The following is a 26,513-nucleotide window of genomic DNA, read 5'->3' on the forward strand; positions in this document are numbered from 1 at the left end:
TCTTTTTTAGTGATGCAAATCCTATTTTTAAGCCATGCGTAACTGGCCAGCCTACTCCACACACACCTTGTTCCACCTTGTTCAGGATGCTACCTTTCACCCACAGCTGAGAGTTTTTTTGGGGTGCATATGTGAAGGAGGGAAAGCAAACTTTCCTTTTGTTCATTTGTTTTAGGATCCAAGTCACACTCTGGGTTTGTCCTTTCTTTTCTAGTTCAAAACAAGCTTTGCCATTCAAGATAGGCAGGACACAGCCTCCAAACATTTTAATATGTGCATTGAAGTTCATTCTTAGTAGGCATGAGATGTACTCCCCTCCCCAAGATCTAAGGAATGCCATCTTTGATTGGGAGCCAAAACTTGACAAATGGAAATGCCAGCAGCTTCACTTCTTATTGAAGAGATGTTGCCAAAGTATCCCAAGTGGGATATTCCAAGGGAATGTGAAACATCTGACTGGATTTGCAGTCACCGATCAGTGATCGGACGAGCAACATTTCTCAGAAGTTTGCATCCCACATAGACCTGCTTTTTACATGTAACTGTATTTCTTAATTTAATGATTTGGCTATCACCAACAAGCCGGCCACAGTATCCTTTGCTTCACAGTTGTTGCATGTACACTTCTTCTTTTTTAAGTGAATTGTTTTCCATGTAAATGTTTCCTTAGAGCTTTACCACAGAAGTTATGTTTGAGTTTTTAAGACTTTGGTCTCAACCTCAGACCTGGGTAGGGGTCTATTGGAGGGGCCAAAATATTGGAGGGGCCAAAGTAAGTCCCGCCCCACATAAGTGATCACATGACGCAGTGTGTGCGCACCATTTGAATGGCAATGAGTATCAACATTTTTTGAGGGACAGTCCCTTCAAATTTTTTATTGAGGGGGTAAAGGGACCGTAGCCCTTAGAGTTGGCACCTATGGACCTGGCAGTCAAAGGTGGCCCTCCTGACCTTTAAGTCTGGCCCCTGGGACTCCCCACAGGCCACACCTCCTCAGCCACAATGCTTTCGTCCAATCCACATCCCTCATATGCCCTAATCTGTGTGTAGTAAATGACCTTACTGTACATAGGCAGCATTTATGTATGTTACCCCACCCACTTTTTTCTCTGGCCCTCAAAAAGTTGCCTGGAAGGGAATGCAGCCCCTAAGCTGAAAAAGATTCTCCACCAGCGCCTCATGTACAAACTTAGTGTGAGCATCACCTTGTAGCATTGCACAGTTGTGTCTCCTCCCCCCCCCGCCCGGGGTTGTGCTTCACAAGTATTCTTTTATTTGTTACAACATATTATTGCATTTTTAAAAAGTGTTTTGCATTACACCAAATAAAACACATGTTTCCTTGAAGATGGGGCTCAAAGAAAAGCCACTATTGCCAGGTTCAAGCAACATTCAGCGGTCAAGGGAGGGACTCTTGGCACCGGTGGCTGATGGGCCATGTGTAGAAAGTTATTAGGCACAGCAACTGCTTATTGCCTGCAGCAAAGTAGGGGCTGTGCTAGGAACCTCACAGGTAAATGGCAGCGAATTACTCCTGGGCCCCCTCATTTCCCTTGTGATTCCCATGTCACCCTCTGATTAATGGCCTGAGCCCTTGCAATACAATAGTGAAAATGTCACAGTCCATCTGCTCGATTGCCATGGTCAGGCTGCTCAGGAGGAGAACAGGTTCTTCCCTGCAGCTCAGAAAGTCACTACCATGAAATTGGGAAAGGGGAGGAGGAAGATGGGGACCAGAACCTGTGGTGGATGCCGAGCTGAGCTGAAATTTCTCAGAAGGTGTGTTGCTGGGTTACTTTTCTCCTGGAGAAAGTTTCCGAATTACCCCCGCCCTCTCAGCTCTTGAGAAAAAAGGCCACTTTGGATAATATCCTCCAAATATGATTCACTGTATTCTTCACCAAATAATTACCTGGGACAACACTTCCTGCACATCATTGGGATGGTTGCAAGATGAGGGCTATGTTGCACACCAATTTATGGAAGAAATGAATGAGGCTGTTCTAGTCCCACTGCTTGTCGTGAGTCTAGCAGTGTATTCCTATTATTATTATTATTATTATTATTACTGTAAAGGCCATCCTATTCATCACATCAGCTCTCAGTCTAAAATTTGGCAGGATTTATTCAGAAGAGGTAGCTCTGCCAGTAAAACTCATCCAGTCCTGCCCCAACACTGAGGGGAGGGGAGTTATAGAAGTTTCCTTTTTTAAAAATCTAACTCTTAATGTTGACCAACACAAAAGCCTCTGGGCCTCTAATTTTGCAGGCTTTACCCACTCTGGAGGGGCTGTTGTGCCTGCAAGTTTTATCTACTTCTATCCAAAATAAAGCGATTGCAATACATAGATATATATTTCCCCAAGCTGAATCGGGTGACCTATGAATGTGCCTGAAACCATGGCAGCGTGTTTTCCAAAATGCGAAGTCATGCTCCAAAGTAAATCTTGTGGTCAGTGCATACTCCTAATGTATGCATACATGTACGCACACAAACACACAGGCTATTGATATCCATAGCCCCATTTTCTTCTTATTTCTCATTGTGCCTCCATCCTTTTTCCATTTAGAATGGCTTTTTTAAAAATACAGAGAAGCTGTGGGTGCCTAGATAGCAAAGGTCTTAATTATATATGTACACTAGGAAGCAAGATTCAGTGAGTTACTGTGCCTCTGTGCCTCACTTCCAAAGGTTGGGACACACTCAGATTACAGTACCAGCCTTTGTGCCATCTGTGGGAAGTACCCCGAGACATAAGGGAAGGTTGTCTTACAGCCCTGACTCCTGCTTAGAATCTCCTTTCCCTGCTGCACAATTCAAATCAAGGGTAAGACCAAATACCGTAATTGTAGCTGGTTTCGTAACAGCCCCAAAATATATCCTAATGGCCAAATTAGATAAGGCTGGTAGAAAGGAGTTAAGCACATGTACCGCTTTGATCTCCTTTAATTTTCTCCCTGCCCCCAGCAGCTTGATTTTTCCCTCTGCCTTTGATACTTCTTATTAGAGACAGAAACATCTTTAATGGTTTTACATTTCTGGAAGCATTTCTGGTGTTTTTGTTTGTTTTTTACAGAGATGCTTTTTTTAAAAAAAATGATAATAACATGTTGGACACAATACCTTTTCTTTATCAGCTCTGTTTAACTGGTGTATTTGTAGACTAGCTATGCACAGCTTTCCCATGCCGGAGGAGAGATAAAAGGAAAGAGTTCATTACGCGGAAGCATTTTCATAAAAGTGGTATGAGCCGAGTCTAAATCACACTGGGTTTGGATTGGCAGAAGCGATGGAAGCCTATGATGGTGAGGATGGTTGTGTTTGGTAGAATGTATTGATGGATGTGTGAGTGGAGATGAATGGGAAAAGATGGAGAGCCTCTGTATGCGCACATGTGTGGCTTGTTGGTGTGCTGAGTGATAGGGAATAGTGTTTTGTCGGTGATGAATGATGAGAAGAGCAAAATAAGGCTATGGAAAATGGGATGATGAGCCATTCCTCTAGGGTTGAAGAGAGATGGGGAGAAAATCATCGTGTGTTTTCTGGGGTAAACAGGTCAATGGATAGACCTATAAAGGCATTTAGAGGGCAGTTGATCAGGGAGGAGGGTTCCCAGAATATGGGGATCCAAAATAAGTTTATTATACCACATATGCTCTTATTTTCTGGCTGATGTTCACTTCCTCACCCTCCTTTCTCATGCGTGGAAATGTTCAGTTCTTGTTACTGTAGCAGAGACCAAATGTGGTTTCAGGCTGAAGCTGCCACCATGTGGAGTACTGGGACCTTCAAATCCCCATTTGGCTCACTGGGTGACCTTGGGCCAGTCACTGCCTGTCAGCTTAAACCTACCTTGCAGGATTGTTTTGAGGATTAAACGAGGAGGGGGAAGAACCATGTGTGCCACCTTCAGCTTTTTGGCAAAAAAAAAAAAAGGACCATAAAGGCAATAAATAAATACTACAAATAATAATTAAGAAAAGAGCAGAAGCGGGGACATGTACCAAGAGCCCCTAAAGGGGCAAATGGAGGCAGGAGGATTTCTGGGCAGTAATTGTCCATCACTTAAGAGGACTGCCTAGGTAAAGCACAACTGACAGATTTCTGGGCTTCATTCTCCCCACCCAAGACCTCAAAGGCAAGGGTTCTGTTCCCAAGGCTCTCCCCACCCTTTTCATTATGCTTTTCCCAACCTGGCCCTGTCCATATATTTATGTTAAATAAATGAAAATAAAATAATAATGGTGGTACCAAGTCGTACTTAGAGTAGGACCCCCCCCCAAAAAAAAAATTAAAAATCAATGGACTTCAGTTACTCAAGTCACACTACTGGGTGTGATGAATGTTAAGTATAGCCTTATGTATTTTGGGGTGTGTGCAAGTATGGAATAAAATATAGCCTTGTATAAAATTTCCCCAAAGGTACAAATTTCGTCAAACTTTATTGATACACTGCACAATCACAACCATCTCTTATTCTTCCTGAATTAGAAAAGGTTACAACTACAATGTAACATGCACAAAATTCAGGTAGTATATTCACCCTTTTTAATACGATTATTGACAGGAAAAAGAGACTTGATCTTGTTTGCTTTAAGAGATCAAAAAAATAAATTTTAAAAGTTTTTTTCTAGAAGGCGGACAGAATAAAATAAAATTAAATTAAAAAAAGCCTTTGAAAACTTCCATTTGATTTTTCTCTTATTTTCTCATTAAAGCATTTTAACACTGATAATTGATTTACTACTTTGCTTATTTTTTTAAGTTTTCTTTTTTTAAAAGGATAAAATTGTGTGAAAACATTGTTCACGCCCATAGCTTTGACACAGCTGGAAGAATTGCACCATTGATAAGTCACAGAAGAACGTGTAAGTCTAGCAAAGATAAGGACTCTGAAATCTGACAGGTTAACGGTTTCATACACCCAACATGTTTTCCTCACAATTGCACTTATACATTGCACAAGTAACTTGAATGACCCCCCCCCTAAAAATAATAATCTCCCCAGTAGCTGCAAACAGAAGCAATTATTCAATTCTGGGTCTTATTTTTGTCTGCTTAACTTAGAAGAGTGAGTGGTGTGGCTTCATCAGGGCTAAGGGAAAGTCTCCATCATGAAACTGTGTGTGGTGGGGAGCCATAGTCGACGTCCTTGATGCAAAGGACCAGGCGTCAACATTGTTTGCTTTTGAGACAGATCCGTTTAATTTTCCCTTTAGTTGTCTTGGCCTTAAATCTAGCAGGTCAGGTTTTGTTTTGTTTTGTTTTGTTTTGTTTTAAGCAGACCTGAACAAAATCTGACACACTTGTTTTGCTCAGTCATCTTTCCTAGGCATGGGAGCTCCTGAGCGCATGTAGGGCTTCCCTATTCATTTCACTGGAGGGAGCAGACCCCAAAGAATATTTCAGTGCACAGAATAAACCCTTATGAACTGAAAGGGGAACACCATATGTGCAGGAAAGCTCTGTGCATCTATGATTGCACAGGGATCTACAGTCAGGGTGAATGCAGATTTACAAAATATGCAAGTTTTGGGGAATATGACCAAGCCTATATCCGAAAGCGTTGGCTACTTATATTCCAATCTGGTTTGCATGCAACAGCTCTGAGGATGTGCACAGAGCTCCACATGAGCTTTCATGGAGCCTCACATGCACACAGAAACCTCCATGAAGCTTTGGGTTGCAGCCTTAATGGATAATATACACAGATCAAATGTATTCTTCTATGCTTCTAAAACTGCAGAGCGTTTGTCCTCGAATGTAGAGCGGACTTTGGCATTTATTTGTTTTTAAAAGGCTTGTTCTCAGATGCCAGTAGGTATAATGCTTGCCATTTATAAAGGTTATTTGGAACTCCCCCTTTTGTTTGTGTGTGTGTGCATGGAGGGGAATTTGTACATAATTTTTCCTTTTAGTTCCCCAAATCTAGAAACACACAAATGGCTTAAACTTTTGCTGTTGGTGGTTGTGAAGCATATAGATCAGAAGCTGTCTCAGTGTGAAGTCTTTGGTTTTCCCTTTCTCCAAGCCTCTCCATGGTGAGAGGCAAAGACTGTCGTTTCAGCAGTAAGGAGCAGTTCTTCCGCAAGGCTGTTGCACCCCTTTCCTTGGCACAGCAAGGAGCGTGTCCAATGTGCATCCACAGCTTTCTGAAACTGCTGCTCATGGATGCTCAAAAGATGCATTTGAGAAGATTCTTCTTTGGGAGGAGGATTGACCACTGCATCACCTTGATCAGGAACTCTAGCCATCAGGCATATATGTAGAATGCAGTCTTCTGCTCACATTGCCAGTTTTCATGAGGATTTTCAGAAAGACACAATTTTGCTGTACCAAACTTTGTTGCAAACTTCCTCTACTATTTTGTTGTCGTTGTTGTTGCATTCCTTGTTAATAAGCACCAGGAAACCATTCCTTATTATTTTTATTGGCAGCAAAGAAAGGAAGTTGGCTGTTTTTGACCTACAATTTCTTCTCTCTCTCTCTCTCTGTGTGTGTGTGTGTTTAAAAAATGTTGAGGTGTTAGTATTATTCGGTTGAAAATAATCTAAGTTGCATACATATTATTAAAATCATAGAACCATAGAACTGTAGAGTTGGAAAAGACCCCAAGGGCCATTGAGTCCAACCACTTGCAATGCAGGAATCACAGCTAAATTATCCTTCCCAGATAGCCAACCAGCCTCTGTTGAAAAACATCAAGTGAAGGAAAGTTCACCCCTTTCCAAGCTACTCTGTTCCACTGCCAAATAGCTCTTACCATAAGAAAGTTCTTCCTAATGCTTAGTCAGAATCTCCTTTCTTGTAATTTATATCTGCTGGTTTGGGCCCTTCCCTCTGGAACAGCAGCAAACAGGCTTGTTCCATGCGACAGCCCTTCAGATACTTGAAGATGGCTATTATTATTCTCCCCCCCACACACACATCCAAAATGCCTTGTGGCACATTGACATTAAGCTTGATTGTAACACAGGTGTCGCTTGGAGATTTATATAGTATGGGTAGATCCACACCAGCCATTGAAAGAACATTCAATACACATGACTTCCCCCAAAGAATCACAGAACTGAAGTTTCCCCTCGCAGAGCTATAATTTGCAGTTCCCACAGTCCCCAGGATTCTTTGGGGGAAAGGTGTGTGCTTAAAATGTGTGTTAGATGTGCTTTAAATGAACAGTGTGGCTCTGCCCTGTTTTTCTGCTTTCTTGAGGAGGATAATTTTTGGAAGATGCCAAAGCATCTTCCTGAAGCAATTCAGCATGCTCTTCATACATAAGTGAGGTTCACACTGCCCTTCAACTTTTCACATGCTATCTGCATTATCAGTTTGGACAAGGATAAATGATTTGTATTGCAAACAAGCATTCTGGCCAATGCAGCCTTTGCATTCCCATTATGAATAGTGGCAATCAACTAAGCTGTCCTGTCAGCGAAAGGATTTCCACTTGTGCAATGAGACTTTCACCCCTCTCCTCCTCCCGTGCACATCCCACAGGCTCCCCAAACCTGCTCTGGAAGGATGGGAGGACCCTTTGAACGGATTCTAAGAGTATGTGGGGGGAGGGGATCTTTGTGTTGATAGGATGTGCTGCACAGTTCAGTGGCAGATCCTATGCAGTCCCAGGCTCTCTCTCACACACATCTCTAGATAGGGTCAGAAAAGTCTACATTTGCACCATGTATTTAAAGCACTATGATGCAACTTTAAACAGTCATGGCTTCCCACAAAGAATTCTGGGAGCTCTGATTTTTTGAGATTGCTCGAGTTTTTTAGGAGAGACCCCTTAACACCCCCCAAAAGAAAACTACAATTTCCCAAGTTCCTGTGATGAGGGATTGATTGTTAAACCACTCTGGGAGGGGAACAAGGGGGCCTCCTGTCACCTCACAGAACCCTTACAAATTAGTGCTCCCAGATATCACGACCATTTAAAGTGGTATCATGGTGCTTGAAACATATGGTGTGAAGGCTGCCCAAGACTCCTGTCTGAAACTTTGGAGAACCACTCCTAATCACTGTGAAGTCAATAAAAAAGCCTTTTTTCTTGGTATAAGGCAACTTCCAATGTTTCACAGCAGAAGAGCCTCATTAAGCCTCAGATGTGAAGTCTCCTCCAACAAATGGAAGTTACTAGGGTTCGTGCCATTCACAGCTAACTTATCCTATTGATTTCAATGAGACTTAAGTGACTATGATTAGGATCAATGGCAGCAATCCTGGGTCCAGCTACTCATACAAAGTCTCACTGAAGTGAATGGGCACAGGCAACTGCACTTGGGTTCATTCACAACCAACTGACATGACTTACCAAGTGCTGGTGCTGCACAATCGCCATTCATTTCAGTGAAGCCAGACTGGAAGCTTCCTGCAAGGCCTTGCTGATATGAATGGAGGCCCATGTTTGCTGCGCCAGTCACAGTCACAGCTAAGCTTTGTATTATTATTATTATTTATTAAATTTGTATACCACCCTTAATCTGCAGATCTCAGGGTACCAGAGGGCCAGTCATGGAGCTATCCAGCCCTCAAAACACGCCTTTTAAAGAACTTTGTTCTGAATGCATCCAGATATTTGCAAACACCATGCATCAGGCACTTAATTTTAACGGCTATCAGGCAAATTTAGTACAGTACATGGTGAATCACCAGTTCTTCAGTGCACATGGTTCTGGAAGGAATTATCCACTTTCCTTACAGAAAACTTCCAACAGAACTTCATCATTGTCATCATCATTTGAAGGTAGAGGTTCTCCTCAATCCTTCCACTTAGTTCCAGCCCTCCTCCATGGAGCTTGCAGGACATTCTAATACAAGGTACCAGAGACTGGCGTGCAAAATCAATGCAATGCTCACAGAATAGAATTGCCTGGGATTAGCTTTCTAGAGCTGATTGCTCAGCGAAACTTCCATATTTAAGCCCTCAGGAGTTTCCCAGCAGGATTTTAAATATAATTTATTTCCCTAGCCTGTTTCTGAAAGTTACAATGTCTCTTCCACCCACAACTCTGTTACAGTCAGTCATCCTTTTGGGACTAATGACGCTCTGTGTCTCCAGGTTTACACCAATTCTGTCCAAGGAACAAGAGGCCCTAGAATTCTATCTAGTGACTTCCAGAGCCAGTTCAAACACAACAGTTCTTATGCTTAGGTCAACTTTGACATTGATCTAAGTCAACTAGGAACATCGCTGAAGAACGTGTGTGTGTGTACGCGTGTACACACACACACACACCACTAATAAAACAATCCAGTAAATAAAACAACCTGTTGCTGGAGTCAGAACAAGTCAAATCTCTCCCATATCCTTAGAGGCTAGATAGTGAAAGGCCATCTCCATCATAAACATGAAGTGGCATCTAGCTGATTTTTGACTTCATCCAGCAAAGCAATTCCTGCTGGGGCACAAAACTATTTTGCATTAAAAGACACTGCTGCAAATTCCTTGTAGAGATTCAATCAGCATCCCAATGGCTTGTGATTTTGCTCTCTTCATAGTAACATGCTTCTGCGCAGCCTTCCAGTTAAGGTGCTTTTCCTTCCTTAGAAGGTATTGTGTGTGTGTTTGTGTGTTGAGCTACGCTGCCCCATCATTCCACTATTGGAAGGACAGCATATGCTAAAATTGACGGAACAACAAAAACATGTTCAGAAGCCGTATGCGCCAGTTCTCTCTCTTATCGCCCTCCCTTTTCCCCACCCCCCATAAGGGCCTGACTACTACATCTCCATTTCTTGATATGTGAAGGAAAGCTTGCTACTTTCAGCAGAAAAAAAAAAAGCTATGGGAAGCAAAGGCTGTACATTCAATAATAATGCATTTATGGTGGATTTGTGTTCATCATTCATGTCAAAGCAAAGTCTGAGCCTTTCAACCTGTTTTGCTTAAAAAAATGAATATACCACCCAAATGTTTAGTCTTGTATAAGTAAATATCAGACTCTTTTAAATCATTCGTGTTTTACATGTATAGATAATCTAGACACCTTGAATCATCCAGGTAGACCCATTGGGAATCACCACCAGTCACTTGCCATCCACAAGGTCATTTTAGTGTTCCCAAGACATGGCTGTTAGCAGCTCAGTACAGCAGGCATCATACTTCCTTACTGCTTTTGGGACTTCCAGTCTTGACTTGTACAGGATGGTCTTAAGACCATCATTCTATGGGGAAAGTTGTCTAAGAGGGGAAAAAATGTAGCATGGGTAAACTGTTGTTACTAGTTTTTCCATCTCTTTCCCCACCTGTATGCATAACAGAGGAAACAGCATAAATTTGACAGAGAGCTAATTGGTTCCCCCACACAGCTGGTCTTCATAAAATAGTGTGTAATTACTCTATTCATCCCCATTTGTCCTACTCAGTCCTGGGGCAAGATCTGAAATGGGCAATGTTTGATTTAAAGAGCGCTGACCTGTTGATAGTATATCTCTCCAAATCAACCTTGGTAGATGTCTGTCGTTGTCATGATTTCAGTCCACAAATTAGATTCCAAAGACATCACGTCCCAGAAAATAGATTCCTGCACTCCTTGTTGGCACCAGAACTCCTTCTCTGCCACAACCTCTGTTGTTGTTTGGGCAGAAGTGGCTCTCCGTGTAGGTCATGTCCTGCAACCATCAGGCAAGGAGTGGGCAGTGCCAGAAATTTCAGAAACTGAGTCCTCAGAGTGAAATGAAACTTTTGACAATGTGATCCATTGCTTGGCTTTAGCAAACAGTGACCTGAAAGATCCCCCAACCTTTTTTTTTTTAGGGCTCAGAGGAGAGCCTCAGAGATGCAGGAAATCATGATTTTCTTGATTTCTCCTTCCCATTTCCTTTCCCCTCCCCTTCAATGTTAATTAAATACTTGGAAAGAGTTGGTGCTCAATTCCCCCCTGCTCAAAAGGTTCTTAAACAAATGCCAGGCGAATTTCCCAATAAACTAGCAAAGGAATTGCTCCCCCCCCCCCCATTGGCAGCTTATGATGGGATGGACTTGTCAGTGGACAAAGGGGATGGCAGGGCAAATTTGGGCTGGAGAGATGATGTGCCAAATCTATTTCAAAGCCCATATGCTAAAGAATATTGGGAGCACTGTAATAAATGGTAGAATACTCCCCCCCCCAAAAAAAAATCACAATGTCATCTTTAGTGACTTACTTTTAAGGCAATGCTTAGAACTGCAAAAATTTAGTTAGGGACAGGTTTATGCCATTTTAAGGCGAGGATATGAGAGGCATAAAAACCAATGATTTCCGCATAAGCGTATCTGGCGGAGTGCTACTGAATGCTATGCCTTTGTGGTCACAATTCTCTTTGATTTTATAATGTACCTTATTTGTTTATCTGTGCCACTGGTTCTGACCCTACGTGAATTGCCCCTCAATGTCCTCCTTTTACAGAAAAGGCACCCCCTCCTGAAAAAAAGAGACGAGGTTCCCACAAAATTTCAAAATAATAATGGGTTAAATTATGAGGAATTTAAATGTTGACTACATGAAGGTGCAACTCAATAAAGGTGATTATACTGATGGATGGGTGGAAGTGCAGATGGGGAACCGAGAAGGAGATATTCGTATTAAAAAGGGGGGGGGACTCCAGATAATTACATTGATAGATTGATAAATATGGCAAATATATGGCTGGAAAGGCAGATGGATGGATAATTAGATGGATGGATAATTAGATGGATGGGTGAATGGGCAGAACAGTGGTATGATTATACTGATAAATGGGAGATGCATGACTTGCTGTTCTGTCAATTTATCGAGATTGAGGAGTCACTCTGAGTTTAAAAAGAGGGGAGAGGAAGCCGGGCACACCCCGGGCTTCCTTTTCATGTGCTCCCAACAGTGGAGGAAATCTCTGTCTGAATGTGTGAGCGGACCATCGTCCCTCCCAGCCCTCATGCTTCCATATACAATCCATATGCTAGGGTGGGAGGGAATGGGGCAAGAGGATGGCATTGGAGGCAGGGTTGCAACCCCATGAAAACATCCATCCAGACGGAAGCGAGTTGAAACCAGAGTGTAATCGGACACTTAGAAACATGAACAGGTATGTACAGTGTTACAAGTAGAAAGAACAATCCTTTTGCTCAAGAGACACAGAGATAATAGGACACTTTTTGACTTGCTTCCCCCCCTCCCCAACTTCCTGTTGTGCATCATCTCTCAGGACCAAGAGGTCTTATTCTCCTGGGGCAATTTTTGGGGCGGGCTCCACTGAGGATGGTAAAATGAGAGGTTGACATGTTTTCTTTTTCTTTTTAATATATAAATAGGGTATTTTCGAAGGGTGGTGGGGGTCAAAGGGAAGGGAAATGAAAACTAATTCTGCTTTTGAGAAATGCCCATGATTGGCCGATCCTGAATGGGTGCTTGACCTGGAACCCAGCTGGTCCTCCCCCTCCCCTTGCCCTTCCGGCAGTATGTTCAAGCTGTAGACGGCTGTTGCTGTTTCTTAACCCCCTCCCACCCCCCAGCAGTGTGGATGGTTAAAAGTCTGTGGTGTGGGAGAAGCCAGGCGTCATCTGCAAGGACCCTCACTTTTCTTATCAAAACTTGAGGAGGAAATGAGCAAAGAGGGTGCCTGATAGCCAGAGGCAGGCCATCGCTCTGGAAGCTGCATTGTTGCCATCGTGGACTGCTCCTGGGCCTGGATCAAGTGAGACAAGAGAGAGAGAGAAATAGAGAAGCTGGTTATTATTTCAAGGATAAAGGGGTGAAGGGTCATAGCTCAGTGGTAGAACATCTGCTCTGCAAGCAGAAGGTCCCAGGCTCAATCCCCAGCATCTCTAGATAGAGTTGAGAGACACTCCTGCCTTAACTCATGGAGAGCTACTGCCGGTTATGTGTAGACAGTTCTGAGCAACATGGACCAATGGTTTTGACTCGGTATAAGGCAGTGTTCCTATGTATTCAGGAGACAGAGAATTCAAGTATTTTTCAAAAGTGTTGGAAGGAGTGTCTGGGATGGGCAGTGCTGGTTCCAGGTTTGGGGTGGGGGCCTTGGATAGAATGATTTCAGGGACACTCCCCTCCAATATCAAAGCAGTGCCTCCTCCTTTGTTTGACACACTGAAAGTCCTCAGCTGTACTGCTGTGATAGGAACTTGCGTGAGATTCATTTACAACTCATTCTCACATAGGACCTACTTCAGAAGTAACATTAGCCCATAGTTTAGCAGTATGAGAGCATGCTTCTGTGCTGCTGCTTCATCTCTCCTCCTCCAGCATGCCGGTGATGAGGAATTGTTTGATTCCTGGTTTAGCTAACCATGGTTTATAGTTACATGTGAAAGGGGCAAACTCTGGTTAGTTCATAAAGTTTAAACTCTACAAACTAAGGTTTGTTGAAATATACCAGGATCAAACCATGATTTCTGATCCTGGCTTGTTCCAACAGAGTTCCCCATTCAGACATAATGAGGAATGCCAGGACGCAGGTATTTTCATTCTCTTTCTTGGGGCCATACTAGAAGAGAGGATATTCCATGAGTGCAAGGTTGCGTTCAGACACGGGGAATACTGCATTAGTTGTCCTGATTATAATGCTGGCACTTCTGTCTCTTTTTCTAAGGTTCCATTTACACTGCAGTACCTGTTGTGCTATGGAACTGTGGCTATGCTAAATTCCATTCGCACCACTGGGTGTGGTGTGAGCCAACTACAAATGTCACTGCATGGCATCATGACTCCCCCACCCTTTCTGCACATGCATTCTTCCATTGCCCCATGATTGCTCCATGAAAAGAGCAGTAAAGTACTTTATCCTGGTATATTGCTCCACATTTTGTCACTTTGCACTCATTATGTTGTGTATTAAGGGGGCTGCAAATGGATTTTCCCCACCTGGAATCAAATAACATGGAAGTGAGCACTAAACATGCACTACATTCCACTACCTTTATGGAAGTGGCTTTTATGTTGTGCGAAAGCTCACATATAACATGAAAATTCGTAGTTAGAAAAACATTGGGGGAAATGGAATAAACTGCCACGTGAATGCAGCCAATGGCTCAGTGTTGCTAATTCATGTAAGATGGACCCAGCAGACAAAAAAAGTAGGACATAAAGCAAAATCTGCTAATATATAACACTTCTCAGAGTGGCCACACAGAATAAGACAGAAATAAAGATATGTATGGCAAAAGAACAAGCAATCCTACCATAAACAAATGAAACGGCAACAATTTAAAATATAATACAAAGAACTTGGCAGCAGCAAGACATTGAGGGCTTATCAAAAGAGAGGTTTTAAGTTTAAAGGGGGAAAGGGGGTGGGGGGAAAGAGAGATTTTAAGAGGGAAGGTATTCTAGACCTATAGCACCAACACTAAAAAGGCCTTGCTTTTTGTGCTTGTTGACCAAACAGCCCAAGGTGATGGTATGGAAAGCAAGACCTGCAGAGCTTATTTTAAGGACTGCACCAGTCTTAATGTGGGAAGAGAACTGTCTCTTGGTTTATTGCTCTCTCCAACCTGCTTCTTCCTTACTTTGACTGGAAAGGCAATAAATGGCAGTGCCTGTGCTGGGAAAGGAGGGTGCTACAAAGCATATTTCCCTTTTAAAGGTAAAGGGACCCCTGACCATTAGGTCCAGTCGTAGCTGACTCTGGGGTTGCGGTGCTCATCTTGTTTTATTGGCCGAGGGAGCCGGCGCACAGCTTCCGGATTATGTGGCCAGCATGACTAAGCTGCTTCTGGCGAACGAGAGCAGCGCACGGAAATGCCGTTTACCTTCCCGCTGGAGCAGTACCTATTTATCTACTTGCACTTTGAGGTGCTTTCGAACTGCTAGGTTGGCAGGAGCAGGGACTGAGCAACAGGAGCTCACCCAGTCTCGGGGATTCAAACCGCTGACCTTCTGATCAGCAGGTCCTAGGCTCTGTGGTTTAACCCACAGAGCCACTGTAAATTGGGGATAGGGAACCTGTGGCCCTCAATATGTTGCTGCACTGCAGCTCCCACTGCCCCTCACCACTGAGCATGCTGGCTGGCACCAACATGAGCTGAAATAAAATAAAAATCTGGAAGGGTACAGGAAGGCTGTTGAGAGATTTGCAAAGCTCATAAGAAACCTTCTCTTGCTAACTTAAGAGCTGCACTGCCCCCAAGCTACCCCCTCCCGCTCCTCACCAATCCCCACTGCAACAATTAGCAACCAAAGAGGCTGGCAACCCTTTGTGCTGATTGATTCATTAATCTGTAATTTTATTGCAACACTGATTGACTCGGAGTCCTGGAATAGAACACATCTGTGCCGAGCTCCTCCCATCTGGAACTCTTTATGAAGTAACTGCTCTTAAATGTTTTACACTCTTGTAGTTTCATTCTCTAGTGAGTGCTTCCCCCTCCCACCAGCCCCCATCCGTTCCTGTCCCTCCAGTCTCAGTACATGCAAAGCACTGCTTTCGGTTGTTGTTTAACTAGCTGAATGGCACTCGTCTAATTAAAAATTGATAATGACCACAGTGCACGGGTAGACTGCAAAAGGAGACCGCGGCAATACAGGCTTGGATAATGGGACTGCCATTCCTCTTTCCCCTCTTTTTTCTTTAATACCGGGGGATAGTTCCAGTAATGATGCATTGATTTTTATTGCTTCCCTTAAAAAAAAATTGTACTGTATTTCCAGCACACACAGGTTACGAGCGGCTGACTCTTGCTTTTGGGTCTATGGATCTATAAAGGCAACATCCGGGGCTATGATGGGGATTGCCAACCTGGTGCCCGTGGGCACACATCTACCTGCACAGACCTTCTCAATGTATCTACATGACAGGTCCCCCCCCCCTGTAAACATAGGTTTGTAAGAGACATTTTATTGTAGCCATTAAAATATGTGGTGACTAGGCTCACATTCACACCATATGTTTAAAGGGCTATACCACTTTGAATAATCATGGCTTCTCCATGAGATTTCTGGAAGGTGCAGTTCATTACAGGTGCTGAGAGTTCTTAGGAGACCTCCCCATTCCCTACACAGAATTACAATTCCCAGACTGGCTTCACAACCAATCCTTCCTCACAGGGAACTCTGGGAATTGTAGTTCTGGGAGGGGGAATGAAGGTTCTCCTAACAACTCTCAGCAACATTAACAAACCTCAGCTCCCAGGATTCTTTGGGAGAAGCCATGCCAGTTGAGAGTGTTATCATAGTGCTTTGAATTTATGATGAGAATGTGCCCCCCAAATGTTGGCAAGCCAAAGTTGTGACTTTTGTGCATGGAAAGCAAACAAGTAGGAAATGCACTGATAGCCTGTATCCCTTTCTACATACATAGCATGTGCTTCTTGGAGGTGCCTCCCTGCGAAAAAATCCTGTGTGGGAATTCAGTCATTCTGCACTCTCATATAAACTGTCTATGGGTTGCATCCACAGTATTGCTAAGTAATGTGTTTTGCCAGCACAGGGATTTGTGCTTGTGCAACAGGATTTCCCTCTCCTTGCCCCCATGTAACCCATATATCTGCTGTATGGGTTCCCACAACTCTCTGGAGCAGATTTTGTGAGGAGGGGTTGCATGTGGGGGGGAAGAGATGTGGGGGGATCTCGATGCTCAAGCACAAATTTTTGTGCTGATGATATGTGTTAGTTAGATACCACCGTCCATCTGCACCTCTCAGACTAATGGGCAGATCAAAGAGCTCTTGGTCACCAGATTTTGTGCTTTCCCAATGCTCTGATGCAGTTCTTGCTTCCAAAATAATTACCAAAATGTATCTGAAAATAGGCAATTTGGGAGATAACGCATTTAGAAATGCATATTTGGAGAGAGAATAGGTTTTAAAATGCATTGCTAAATGCCTACTTTGTGGGATTTTGTGCTGATATTGTTGTACCAGCTGAGCAAAGAGAATTTTCTTCCCCATTGAGGAACATGGCTCACTCCCTGGGAAATTTTCTCTTTCGGCGCCCCCCTTACACACACACTGCCACCCACAGACAGGGCAAAGTTTCTGAGAGTCTGTTTCCCCCCTCAGCCCTCTTCTGTTCACATGTGTTTATATCTATATCTATATATCTATATATTCACATTCTTCTTCTGACTTTAGACATCAGTTTTCATGGTGGCTTACAAATGTAATGATGATGCATAACAATACGAGACGACAATGTGATTCAAAGCAATGAGGAGCAACATTTAAAGGCAGCACACAGGCCATATAGCTTCATGCAAACCCAGGAAACCCAGGCGTGAGCATCAAAGGGAAACTGAGTCAAGGAACAGCAAGGATGTCTGCAGATGCAGTAAGTGGGGTGAGTGGATAACTGTGCAGCAGAGAAGAAACCAAAGTGAAACAGGGGTTGCGCAAAGTCTAATTAGCAAGGGGTGATTCTGTCAATTTCAGCTTCTTATTTTTCCTGCTCCTTAAACTCAATTAAGGGACGCAGGTGGCGCTGTGGTCTAAACCACTGAGCCTCTTGGGCTTGCTGATCAGAAGGTTGGTGGTTTGAATCCTTGTGATGGGGTGAGCTCCTATTGCTCTGTCCCAGCTCCTGCCAACCTAGCAGTTCAAAAGCACACCAAAAAGTGCAAGTAGATAAATAGGTACCACTCAGGCGGGAAGGTAAATGGTGTTTCCGTGCGCTACTCTGGTTTTGGTGTTCCGTTGCACCAGAAGCGGCTTAGTCATGCTGGCCACATGACCCGGAAAAACTGTCTGTGGACAAATGCCAGCTCCCTCGGCCTGTAAAGCGAGATGAGCATCACAACCCCAGAGTCGTCTGCAACTGGACTTAATTGTCAGAGGTCCTTTACCTTTACCTTTTAACTCAGTTATCCACATTTCCACATTGCTTTGCTTTTTTTTTAAAGTTCTCATGAAAAATTATCAGCATTCTCATGCAAATTTTGTGTAGTTTTTACCTGATATGCATATTTGGCAGAGCATAGTGGTATGCCAGATTCACTAATAGATGCATTTTTGCACATGTTATGAAATGAAGCAAGATAATTGGTTTGGAAGCGGGGGAGGAAATCACTAAGAGGTGACATTTCCCAGATATTTCCAACTGGTTTTCTTACTGAATGGTGCTCAGTGTGGTAAAACCGATATTTATCTGCATTCAGATAAACATTTATGTTGGGATTCACTAAACGAACCCCCAAATTGTGATGGCCATATGTAGAGGCAGAACTGAAGGGGAAATCCATAATTTTTGAGCTGCCCGATACAAATTTGACCCATGTTTTTTTAATGCTGGAGATCTAGCCTGTTTATGATGCGCCTAACAATTCCCCTTCATCGCTCTTAAATAAATGCAATCAGCAAAAATCGCAGCAAAAATCAAAGGATTCTTTAAAGAAAAGAGATTCAGGGGAGAGAAAGGCAGGAAAAGAATCCTCGGTGCATAATTATACGCCAAGTTAAATTTCTAGATGCTCAGCCGCAACCTGAACTTTAAAAAGGAACAAGAAGTGAGCTTTCTAACCTCATTAATTTTAAGACAAGGGGATAACAACTATTGTAACGGCAAAAAATTAAAAATAATGGCAGGAGAGAATCTAATTAGCTCCTGTGTTCCTGAATAAGTGGAGAGTTACAAACCCATTTTCTGCAATGAAAAACCAGCTTAGCCAAATTGTTTCATCGCAAACAGAACTTTTATTTTGCTTAATTACAACAGAATGCAGCATTGTGTTCACGAGCATCTACCCAGACAATCTTTGTAGAGCAATTCAAATGAGTTTTGTTGTTAAGGGGAATTCAGCGTTCTCCTTTCCTTTTCCTTTTCCTTTTTTTTTTGTGTGTCTTTCTTTCCTTGGTACTTGGAAATCAAATATGGTTTGTGCTCATTCAACGCTGAGATTGGAAGTGTTTGTGAGTCTTTCTATAGAGGAGGGGGAGGCTAATTCAAGTCTGGAGCCAAAGGCAGCACCATTCTGCAAAGAAAGGGAAAGGGGGGGGACAGCAATGCTGTGTGTCTCTGCTGACATTAGCAAATGCTGAACTGACTGTGTCAGAACTAGGAATGCTACGACTAATAACCAGATGCCAATGATTCGGGAAGAAGGGGCTGGGGTAGAGAATACTCATCAGAAATAAAATGTGAAATGTCTGCATTTTTTTTCTAATGGGTTGACATTTTGCAGGTTGGGGAAAATGTAACGGAATCTATCAGTGCTGCTGTCAGCCAAAAGAAAGCAAGCCCTATGATTCAATCCCTCCTCCGTAACGAAACTTGAGATGGCAGTGAGGAAATCCTCATTTAAGGTGAAACGGAAAGGCCCTCTTTCTATCTGAAAACATGGAATAATGCCAGCTTCCCATAACTGAGCAGTTTTCATTATGTGGGCACTTCTGACTTGAATGGTTTCAGATCTCAGGGTTATTAGCAACCCGAGCCACTGTCAGATAGCATAATGCAAGCGTTGGGAAAACTTTTGCCCTCCAGATGTGGATCAGCCCTATCAAGCATGGTCAATGGCCGGGGATGATGGGAGTTGTAGTTCAGCAACATTTGGAAGGCCAAAGGTTCCCCACACTTGATATGGAGGAAGACACAGTTGTGATTGTTTGATAAGAGCAAGTTACTATGACTCTTTTCCAATGTGGAAATGCATGATGGGAATTGTAGTCCAGCAACATCTGGGAGGCCACAGGCTTCCCACCTGTACTTTAAAAGCTGGACTTGTTGAAAACATGTGCATTCGATTCCATTTTGAGGATTTGGGTGTGTTGAAAAATACAAAAAAACCCAAAACATTTTAATATGTTAAAATATACCCCCACCCCCCCAAAAAACCCCAAACCCCTCTACCATTGCCATAGCTTATACAATTCGGCAGCTGTTCGGAAGTCAGCAAGGAATAACCCTGAGTCAGGTGGGTGATGCATCAAAACACTCAAGGTCTTTATTTCAGGCAGGCACTTGAGAAACAGATGTCACTGTGACCTTAGGCTTATGTATAGAAACAGAGAGAGACGTCAGTTCTATCAATACTCTCCATCTCTCTAGTCTGGCTCTGTGTTTTAATATTGTGTTCCCGGAAGGTTGGCTGAGATTTAGCAGAAGTTTAGCAGGAGTATCTCAAAGTGAAAGCACTGCTACAGACTCCTTCCTCTCTGACTACTTTACATGCAAAGAACCATAACTGGGATTGCTTCCGTTATATTTTCATTTTTGGGAGGGATTGCTCTCTACCCCGACATGTTGTTGTTATTGTTTATATTATTATTTTCCCCATTTTTATATGTAATTCATTTGAAACTGAAAATCAAGAAAACACACACACAGGAAATTATTTAGCATTTTAGTGTGGATTTCTCCAAATAAGCCCCCTTTTCCTCCCATATGCACCTTTGACTAACATGCATAGTTTTGCAAGCAATTTCCCCTAATATTATGCATTTTGCATGTTATTTTCACCAATACACACACTTTTAGATGCATTTTGTAAACATTGTTGGGGAACGTCACTGCAAAATCTGGTTAAATGCAAATTTCAAAGGATGGCTGTGTTTTGGTTCTGTTACTGTTTCAGAAAGCTGCTAAATTTGCTTTTAAATGTGAACTGAATCAGTTATCTCCCTCGTCCCTATCTCATAATCACGAGCATCAGCTTTTGTGAAAGTGGGCTGCTACATGCAGAAAACATTCCTTGCATATATTAGTTCTCCCTTTGCCCTTCCAGTTCCTTCCCTCTCTTGCAGTGTCAATATTTAGCTTTTAAAAAGAGAGAAAATCTCAGTGCAGCACTTAGATTTAAGTGCTATACAAATAAACATCATTTGGAGCAGATGAAGTAGCAGGCAGGCAGCCTGTCCGCCGTTGTTGATCTTCTCTGTGCACTCTGAAGCCACAGGGGAGTGCTGAACTTCCTCGACAGTGGGCTCTCCATTCCCAAGGAGCAGCAGTAAGGCATTGTGCCCTAGAAGGCCTTCCAAAATTCTATGCAACAGGTAACATAAGAACAGCCTGCTGGATCAGACCAATGGTCCATCCAGTGCAGCATCCTGTTCTCATTGGCCAAGCAGGTGCCATTCAAGCACAAGAGCCCTCTGCCCTCCTCTGGTTTCCAGCAACTGCTATTCAGAAGCATTTCTGCCTCCAACTGTGGAGGCAGAGGATAGCTATCCTGGCTAGAAGCCATCAATAGCCCTCTCTTCCATGAATTTGTCTAATCCTCTTTTAAAGCCACCATGGTTGAGGGCCTTCACTGCATCATGGGGGAGCGATTTCCATAGTTAGGGTTTCCAATGGTAGCAAGCAAAACACTGTGGGATGAGAGCAAAGGTTTATCTAGTCCAGAAATATATACTGTTGGGCTATTCCGTTCCACATTAAGAACAGGCATGATTGTTGTGTGTCACATGTCTGTTTACACGCCAGCACAGCTTGCTGGGAACTTCCGTTTGTGTATAGCTTTTGCTTTAGCTGTCTTGCTTCGGACAAGAAGGCGATCAGACATGTTTCCTTTTGTCCTAATGTATGCTGAATAAACTGCTTGTAAATGTGCTTACACAACTTCTCCTGCCACTTCTGTTGAATAGTGTTTACTCTGCTGTGTAGCATGCCCTTGCTACTGAAGCTTGGGTCGCAGATGCTGCATCAAGGACTGGAGATCGCCTGGCACACCGGCCGGTGGGCTGGAACTAGCTGGGGGCCTGCCAATTGCCCCCGTTTCCTTGGTTGCATACCAACATATACTTCCTCCCTAGGCAACCAGTTGCCCACAAGGCAGTCCATGGAGGCAATTGCTGTTTTACTTGATTGCTGCCTTAAACCTAGTACTCACGAGGCATATTTCAAACTTAGAAGTGTGCATTTCAAAGATGGCGGTGTTCCACACGGGCATATTATTTTGGAAATTCTCTTGACTTTAAAGGTGAATTGGTTCAAATTTCTCCCCCATCTTTAGCTGCAGTGATCTTTCTGGGAGGTAAGGACACGACCTGCAACATTTTGTTACAGCACTCAGTTATCATGACTGACAACCACTGATATAGGTGAGCTCTGTGAATAAGAGGATGCAGGAAGATGTTCCTGAAGCTAAAATGCCTCCCACAAACCCCACAGGCCTTAGTTCTTTCGTTCCAATAGCGCACCAGCCAGGCTTCCCCACCCGTAACACCCATCTGAGAAGAAAGCCCTCTCTCCTTTACTGCAAAGCGGTATTGGGTTTGCTGCAAGCAAATGAAGGAAGGAGCCATGCTTGTACCAACCTGCTAGTGGTGGAGATTCACTTATCTCTAAAACAGAAGACACAATGGACACACAGGAAGGGGGAAACAGGAAAAGGAAAGAAAAGGAAAGAAAATGTAGTTCATATTTTCAGACAGTTGAATGAATGAATGAATGAATGAATGAACAGATGGATTATTAGAAAGACGGCCCGTTTTATGTAAACAGAGATCACAGCAATGATAATAAGGATGTGACAGACATGACAACGTGTAACACTGCCACAGAGGGTGTATGGCAACCATCTAAGCACTGACAGCATCTACAAGAATCTCTGTGCATCTGTTTTGACAACCCAACATCAGAAAACGCCTTGGGTTTCCAGCTGGTGCATTCACTCTGTGGTTTGGAAAGCCATGGGGAATGGGAAGTAAGCCTAGCCTGCTGGGGTTAAACCGAGTGTCTACTGAGCCCCCGCTTCAACTGCAGCCTAATGGGTGAGAGGATATAAGAACTGAAGGTGCTGCTGCTGGTCTGATGTGTTCCTTGAAGATCAACTCTTTTCCCTGCAGCTACTTTAATATACTTAAAGCTTCAAGCGCGAGAGGATGTTGCTGGGAGTATCCTGTTTAACTGCTGTTACCCTTAATGCCTTATGAAAACTCCCAGTTTCTCGTAAGATCAAAACACGAAACCGCAAACGTTCCAGTCCTTGGAAAGGAAAACCTTTAGGCTGCGATCCAGGGAGCAAATCTTGTTGAACTCAGTGAAACTTAACTTCTGAAGCAATAAGCTTAGGACTGCACTGTTTGTTCCCCAACAAACTCTGCTAGGTAATATTCTTAAATCTGGCCTATCCTAGAGATTTCAGCCTAGGACAAACCCCGCTATGCAATGATAGGATGGCCACTGCAAAGGGGTTTCATGGTCAAGGGTCACCGGAGATGTTTTCCTGTCTTTGAAATCCCTTCTAGCAAGGCTCCACTGTTATACCATCAGCACAGAATCTCCACGTATCCCAATGGAATGGGTACCTACCATACAGGATTATACTGGCATTGGTGTTTCCCAGCTTGTTGATGGCCACACAGGTGTAGTTGCCATAATCCTTCTCTGATACATTGAAGAAGGTTAGTGTGGACATCCGGCCTTTGTTCTCAATTCTCACGCCATCCAGCCCATTGGCTAATCTGGAAGAAGACAACATCCTTACTTCATCAATGTAAACTAGAAGTGGGATTTATTTCCTTCCCAGGATTATGAAGGGATGGGGTATAATGCAGAGATTGGTTTTATCCCAATGATGGGGTGCCTGTGACCCTAAAGATTGTTCTGAACTACAATGCCCATCACCCAACTGGCTAGGACTGCTGGGAACTGTAGTCACCACAGGCTCTTAGGCTCTGTTTTTGCTCCACCATCTCAGATCAAAAGGTTCTCCAAAGGCCTGGAAAAGGGCACTTTTTAAGGGCCATAGCAGACGTTATAGGATAAACTTTATTATTTTAAAGATATGGGTCATACAATTAACTCTAGTGGGTCTACTCTGAGTAGGATACAAGCCATAATTTGTAAAGCACCAATAATAAGCATCATTGCTAGCTGTTATATTTTTCACCATTCCTCTGAAGAGCTCAGAGTGTCACACCCGGTGTTCACTTCTTATCCTCACAACAAGCCTAGGAGGTAGACCAGGGTGTGCAACGCTGTCTGGCCCATTGAGCATCATGGCTGTGTTTGGCTTTAGAGGCCGAGTCTCTCAAATCTGAGTTGGACACTCTAACCACTACACTAGACTGCCTAGTTCCATTTTGAGCTTACATCATGACAACACAGCATTCTACATTTCCTAGAATTCCTCTTTCCTTGCCAATGGCACCAGTCAATTGGGCTTTGGGAAATACAGGGGGGCTATATCCAACAAAAGGGATGCGGGTGGCGCTGTGGGCTAAAGCCTCAGCGCCTAGGGCTTGCCGATCGAAAGGTCGGCGGTTCGAATCCCCGCGGCGGGGTGCGCTCCCGCTGCTCGGTCCCAGCGCCTGCCCACCTAGCAGTTCGAAAGCACCCCTGGGTGCAAGTAGATAAATAGGTACCGCTTACCAGCGGGAAGGTAAACGGCGTTCCGTGTGCTGCGCTGGCTCGCCAGATGCAGCTTTGTCACGCTGGCCACGTGACCCGGAAGTGTCTTCGGACAGCGCTGGCCCCCGGCCAATAGATGTGAGATGGGCGCACAAACCCCAGAGTCTGTCAAGACTGGCCCGTTCGGGCAGGGGTACCTTTACCTTTACCTTTATATCCAACAAAGTCCTACTCAGAGTAGGAACAATGGAACTGATGGGCCTAAGTTAGTCACGTTCATTAACTTCAAGGGTTCTACCAGCACTGGATGCAAAGCAGAATGATCTGACATTGCAAGGCAACATCTACTAAACTTTGCCCAGGAGGGAAGTAGAAGTATGGTGCTTGCTTTTGGTGGTGGGCAATGAATTTAAGAAGCACTTTATTCCACTTTGGCTGGCTTTTCAAGGACTCAGGAGCAAACTTCAGGGCTGGAGAACCTGCACCCCTCCAGATGTTGAACTACAGCCCCAGCCATTGTGTCCTGTTGGATGATGGAAGTTGTAGTCCAACAATGCCTGGAGGGCCACTCATTCACACACACCCTCCCCAACTGTCTGCTGGGCAAAGTATACAAAGCAGGGTGAAAACCTGCAACAGCCAAGTGACAATACAGTCAAGCTGAAATTGCACAGGAAATAATTGCTAAAATTATGTAGCATTTATTTTGCTTTTAGCTTCTATCATGCCCCATATCATATGCAGCCTTCTGATGGGCTTCAAGAAACAAGGTAAGCAAATTAAACCAATGCAATCTCAATCCCTAAAACATTGCAATCCTTTAGTCTGTTGTTTTATTTTAATATGAAATATTGAGACTGGAGGATTGCTGTAAGGAAGATTGGGGAGAGGTATGGGCACGGGGAGGGGTTGCTTTCTCATCACAAGTCCCCCTAGATGTGCAACATTTAATTTCAGAAGCAAGACAGAAGCAAAGCCTGCCTGAAACCAGTGCCCTTTAATTTACAACCCCTTCATGGCAGAGATATATTGGGGTGGGCTTGTATGCAACTACTCAGTTTCAAAGACCCTCTGCACATGCTCAAAGGCACTCTTGCAACTTCACACCCACTAGGATAGAGCCTGGGCATTCCACAAGGGCTGACTCATGTCTCAAAGTAAACACTGCTGATCTGACTGATGGAGCAATCTTGGCCTGGGGGAGTCACTCCTTGCCATGGATCCTTTGAACAGCTTGCTTGCGTACCTGGTTTCTTCTTTAAACCACTGAAATTCTGCTACAGGGACAGCTGAGGCTTCGCAGGACAGGGTCCCCCTCTGACCAACTGAGACGCCTTTGTTCTTGGCACTGGAGATGGATGGAGGATCTGCGGAGGGAAAGCAGGTCTGAGATTTTTTTTAAGCATCACTTCTGTCCTTTACCTCTGCCTAACTTCTGTCCTTTACCTCTGCCTAATTCCTTGCTGTCTTTTGTGGGATCAGCACATGAGGTTTTCACTCCCCCAGCAACTCCAGTGACGGAGTGGGCTGTGCAGTGTGGCTGCTTGTTTGCCTTCCCCAGTCTGGAGCAGCCAAACACCAGTGCCAATTCAGCCATACATTTCTGAATCTAGGGAGGTGAAGAGTGTTATAGGATTTCTAAGGTCTCATATATAAAAATCATATGTTCATAAATATACCAGGCAAACACATACATAAATATATAAACCACATGTCTGAAACAGTACAGGAAAACAGTCCTTAAGCCATTTTGACGCTTTCAGTGACCTCAAATATTCCTCTTCAGTTTGGATGGAAATGGGAAAAGCCTCCCCATTGTCTCTGTGCTCACAAATCCTGCCTTAAGGGCACATTTGTGTATGAATAGGGTGAGCCTGTAGGAATTAAGTATTTATCATCACAAAAGAAGGGTCAGGCTGTCCAGGTAACCCATTAACAGCCAGGTAAACCCATTAACTGGACATGGGTGGCACTGTGGTCTAAACCCCAGAGCCTAGGGCTTGCCGATCAGAAGGTCAGCAGTTCGAATCCCTGCAACGGGGTGAGCTCCCGTTGTCCGGTCCCTGCTCCTGCCAACCTAACAGTTTGAAAGCACGCCAAAGTGCAAGTAGATAAATAGGTACCGCTTCGGTGGGAAGGAAAACGGCGTTTCAGTGTGGTGCTCTGGTTCGCCAGAAGTGGCTTAGTCATGCTGGCCACATGACCCGAAAGCTGTACACCGGCTCCCTTTATGTGATAGACCGCCCCTTCTGATGATGTATTGGGGGGTGGGGGTGGTCTTGAGCTACAGGGTGGCAAAGCCTATATAAGGGCT

The 26,513-nt window shown here is 43.8% G+C and overlaps 1 protein-coding gene across 4 annotated transcripts in view; it reads right to left on the reverse strand.

Annotated features, from left to right (window-relative positions):
* Positions 1-4,420: 4,420 nt before the first annotated feature.
* Positions 4,421-26,513, reverse strand: part of LOC309520092 (opioid-binding protein/cell adhesion molecule homolog) — a 744,782-nt gene continuing 722,689 nt past the window's right edge. For 2 of the 4 annotated variants that reach the window (XM_082201530.1, XM_082201529.1), the window contains 4 exons: positions 25,446-25,566; positions 23,159-23,310; positions 22,162-22,188; positions 4,421-12,644 (listed from right to left, as the gene is read on the reverse strand). In XM_082201530.1, the coding sequence (XP_082057656.1) occupies positions 12,544-12,644; positions 22,162-22,188; positions 23,159-23,310; positions 25,446-25,566 (401 nt within the window). In that variant the 3' untranslated portion in view covers positions 4,421-12,543. The remainder of the gene's footprint in view (positions 12,645-22,161; positions 22,189-23,158; positions 23,311-25,445; positions 25,567-26,513) is intronic. The other 2 variants (XM_082201532.1, XM_082201531.1) reach the window with 1 other exon arrangement.

This window comes from Podarcis vaucheri, assembly GCF_965113315.1.
Source record: "Podarcis vaucheri genome assembly, chromosome: 15".
Lineage (NCBI taxonomy): Eukaryota > Metazoa > Chordata > Lepidosauria > Squamata > Lacertidae > Podarcis > Podarcis vaucheri.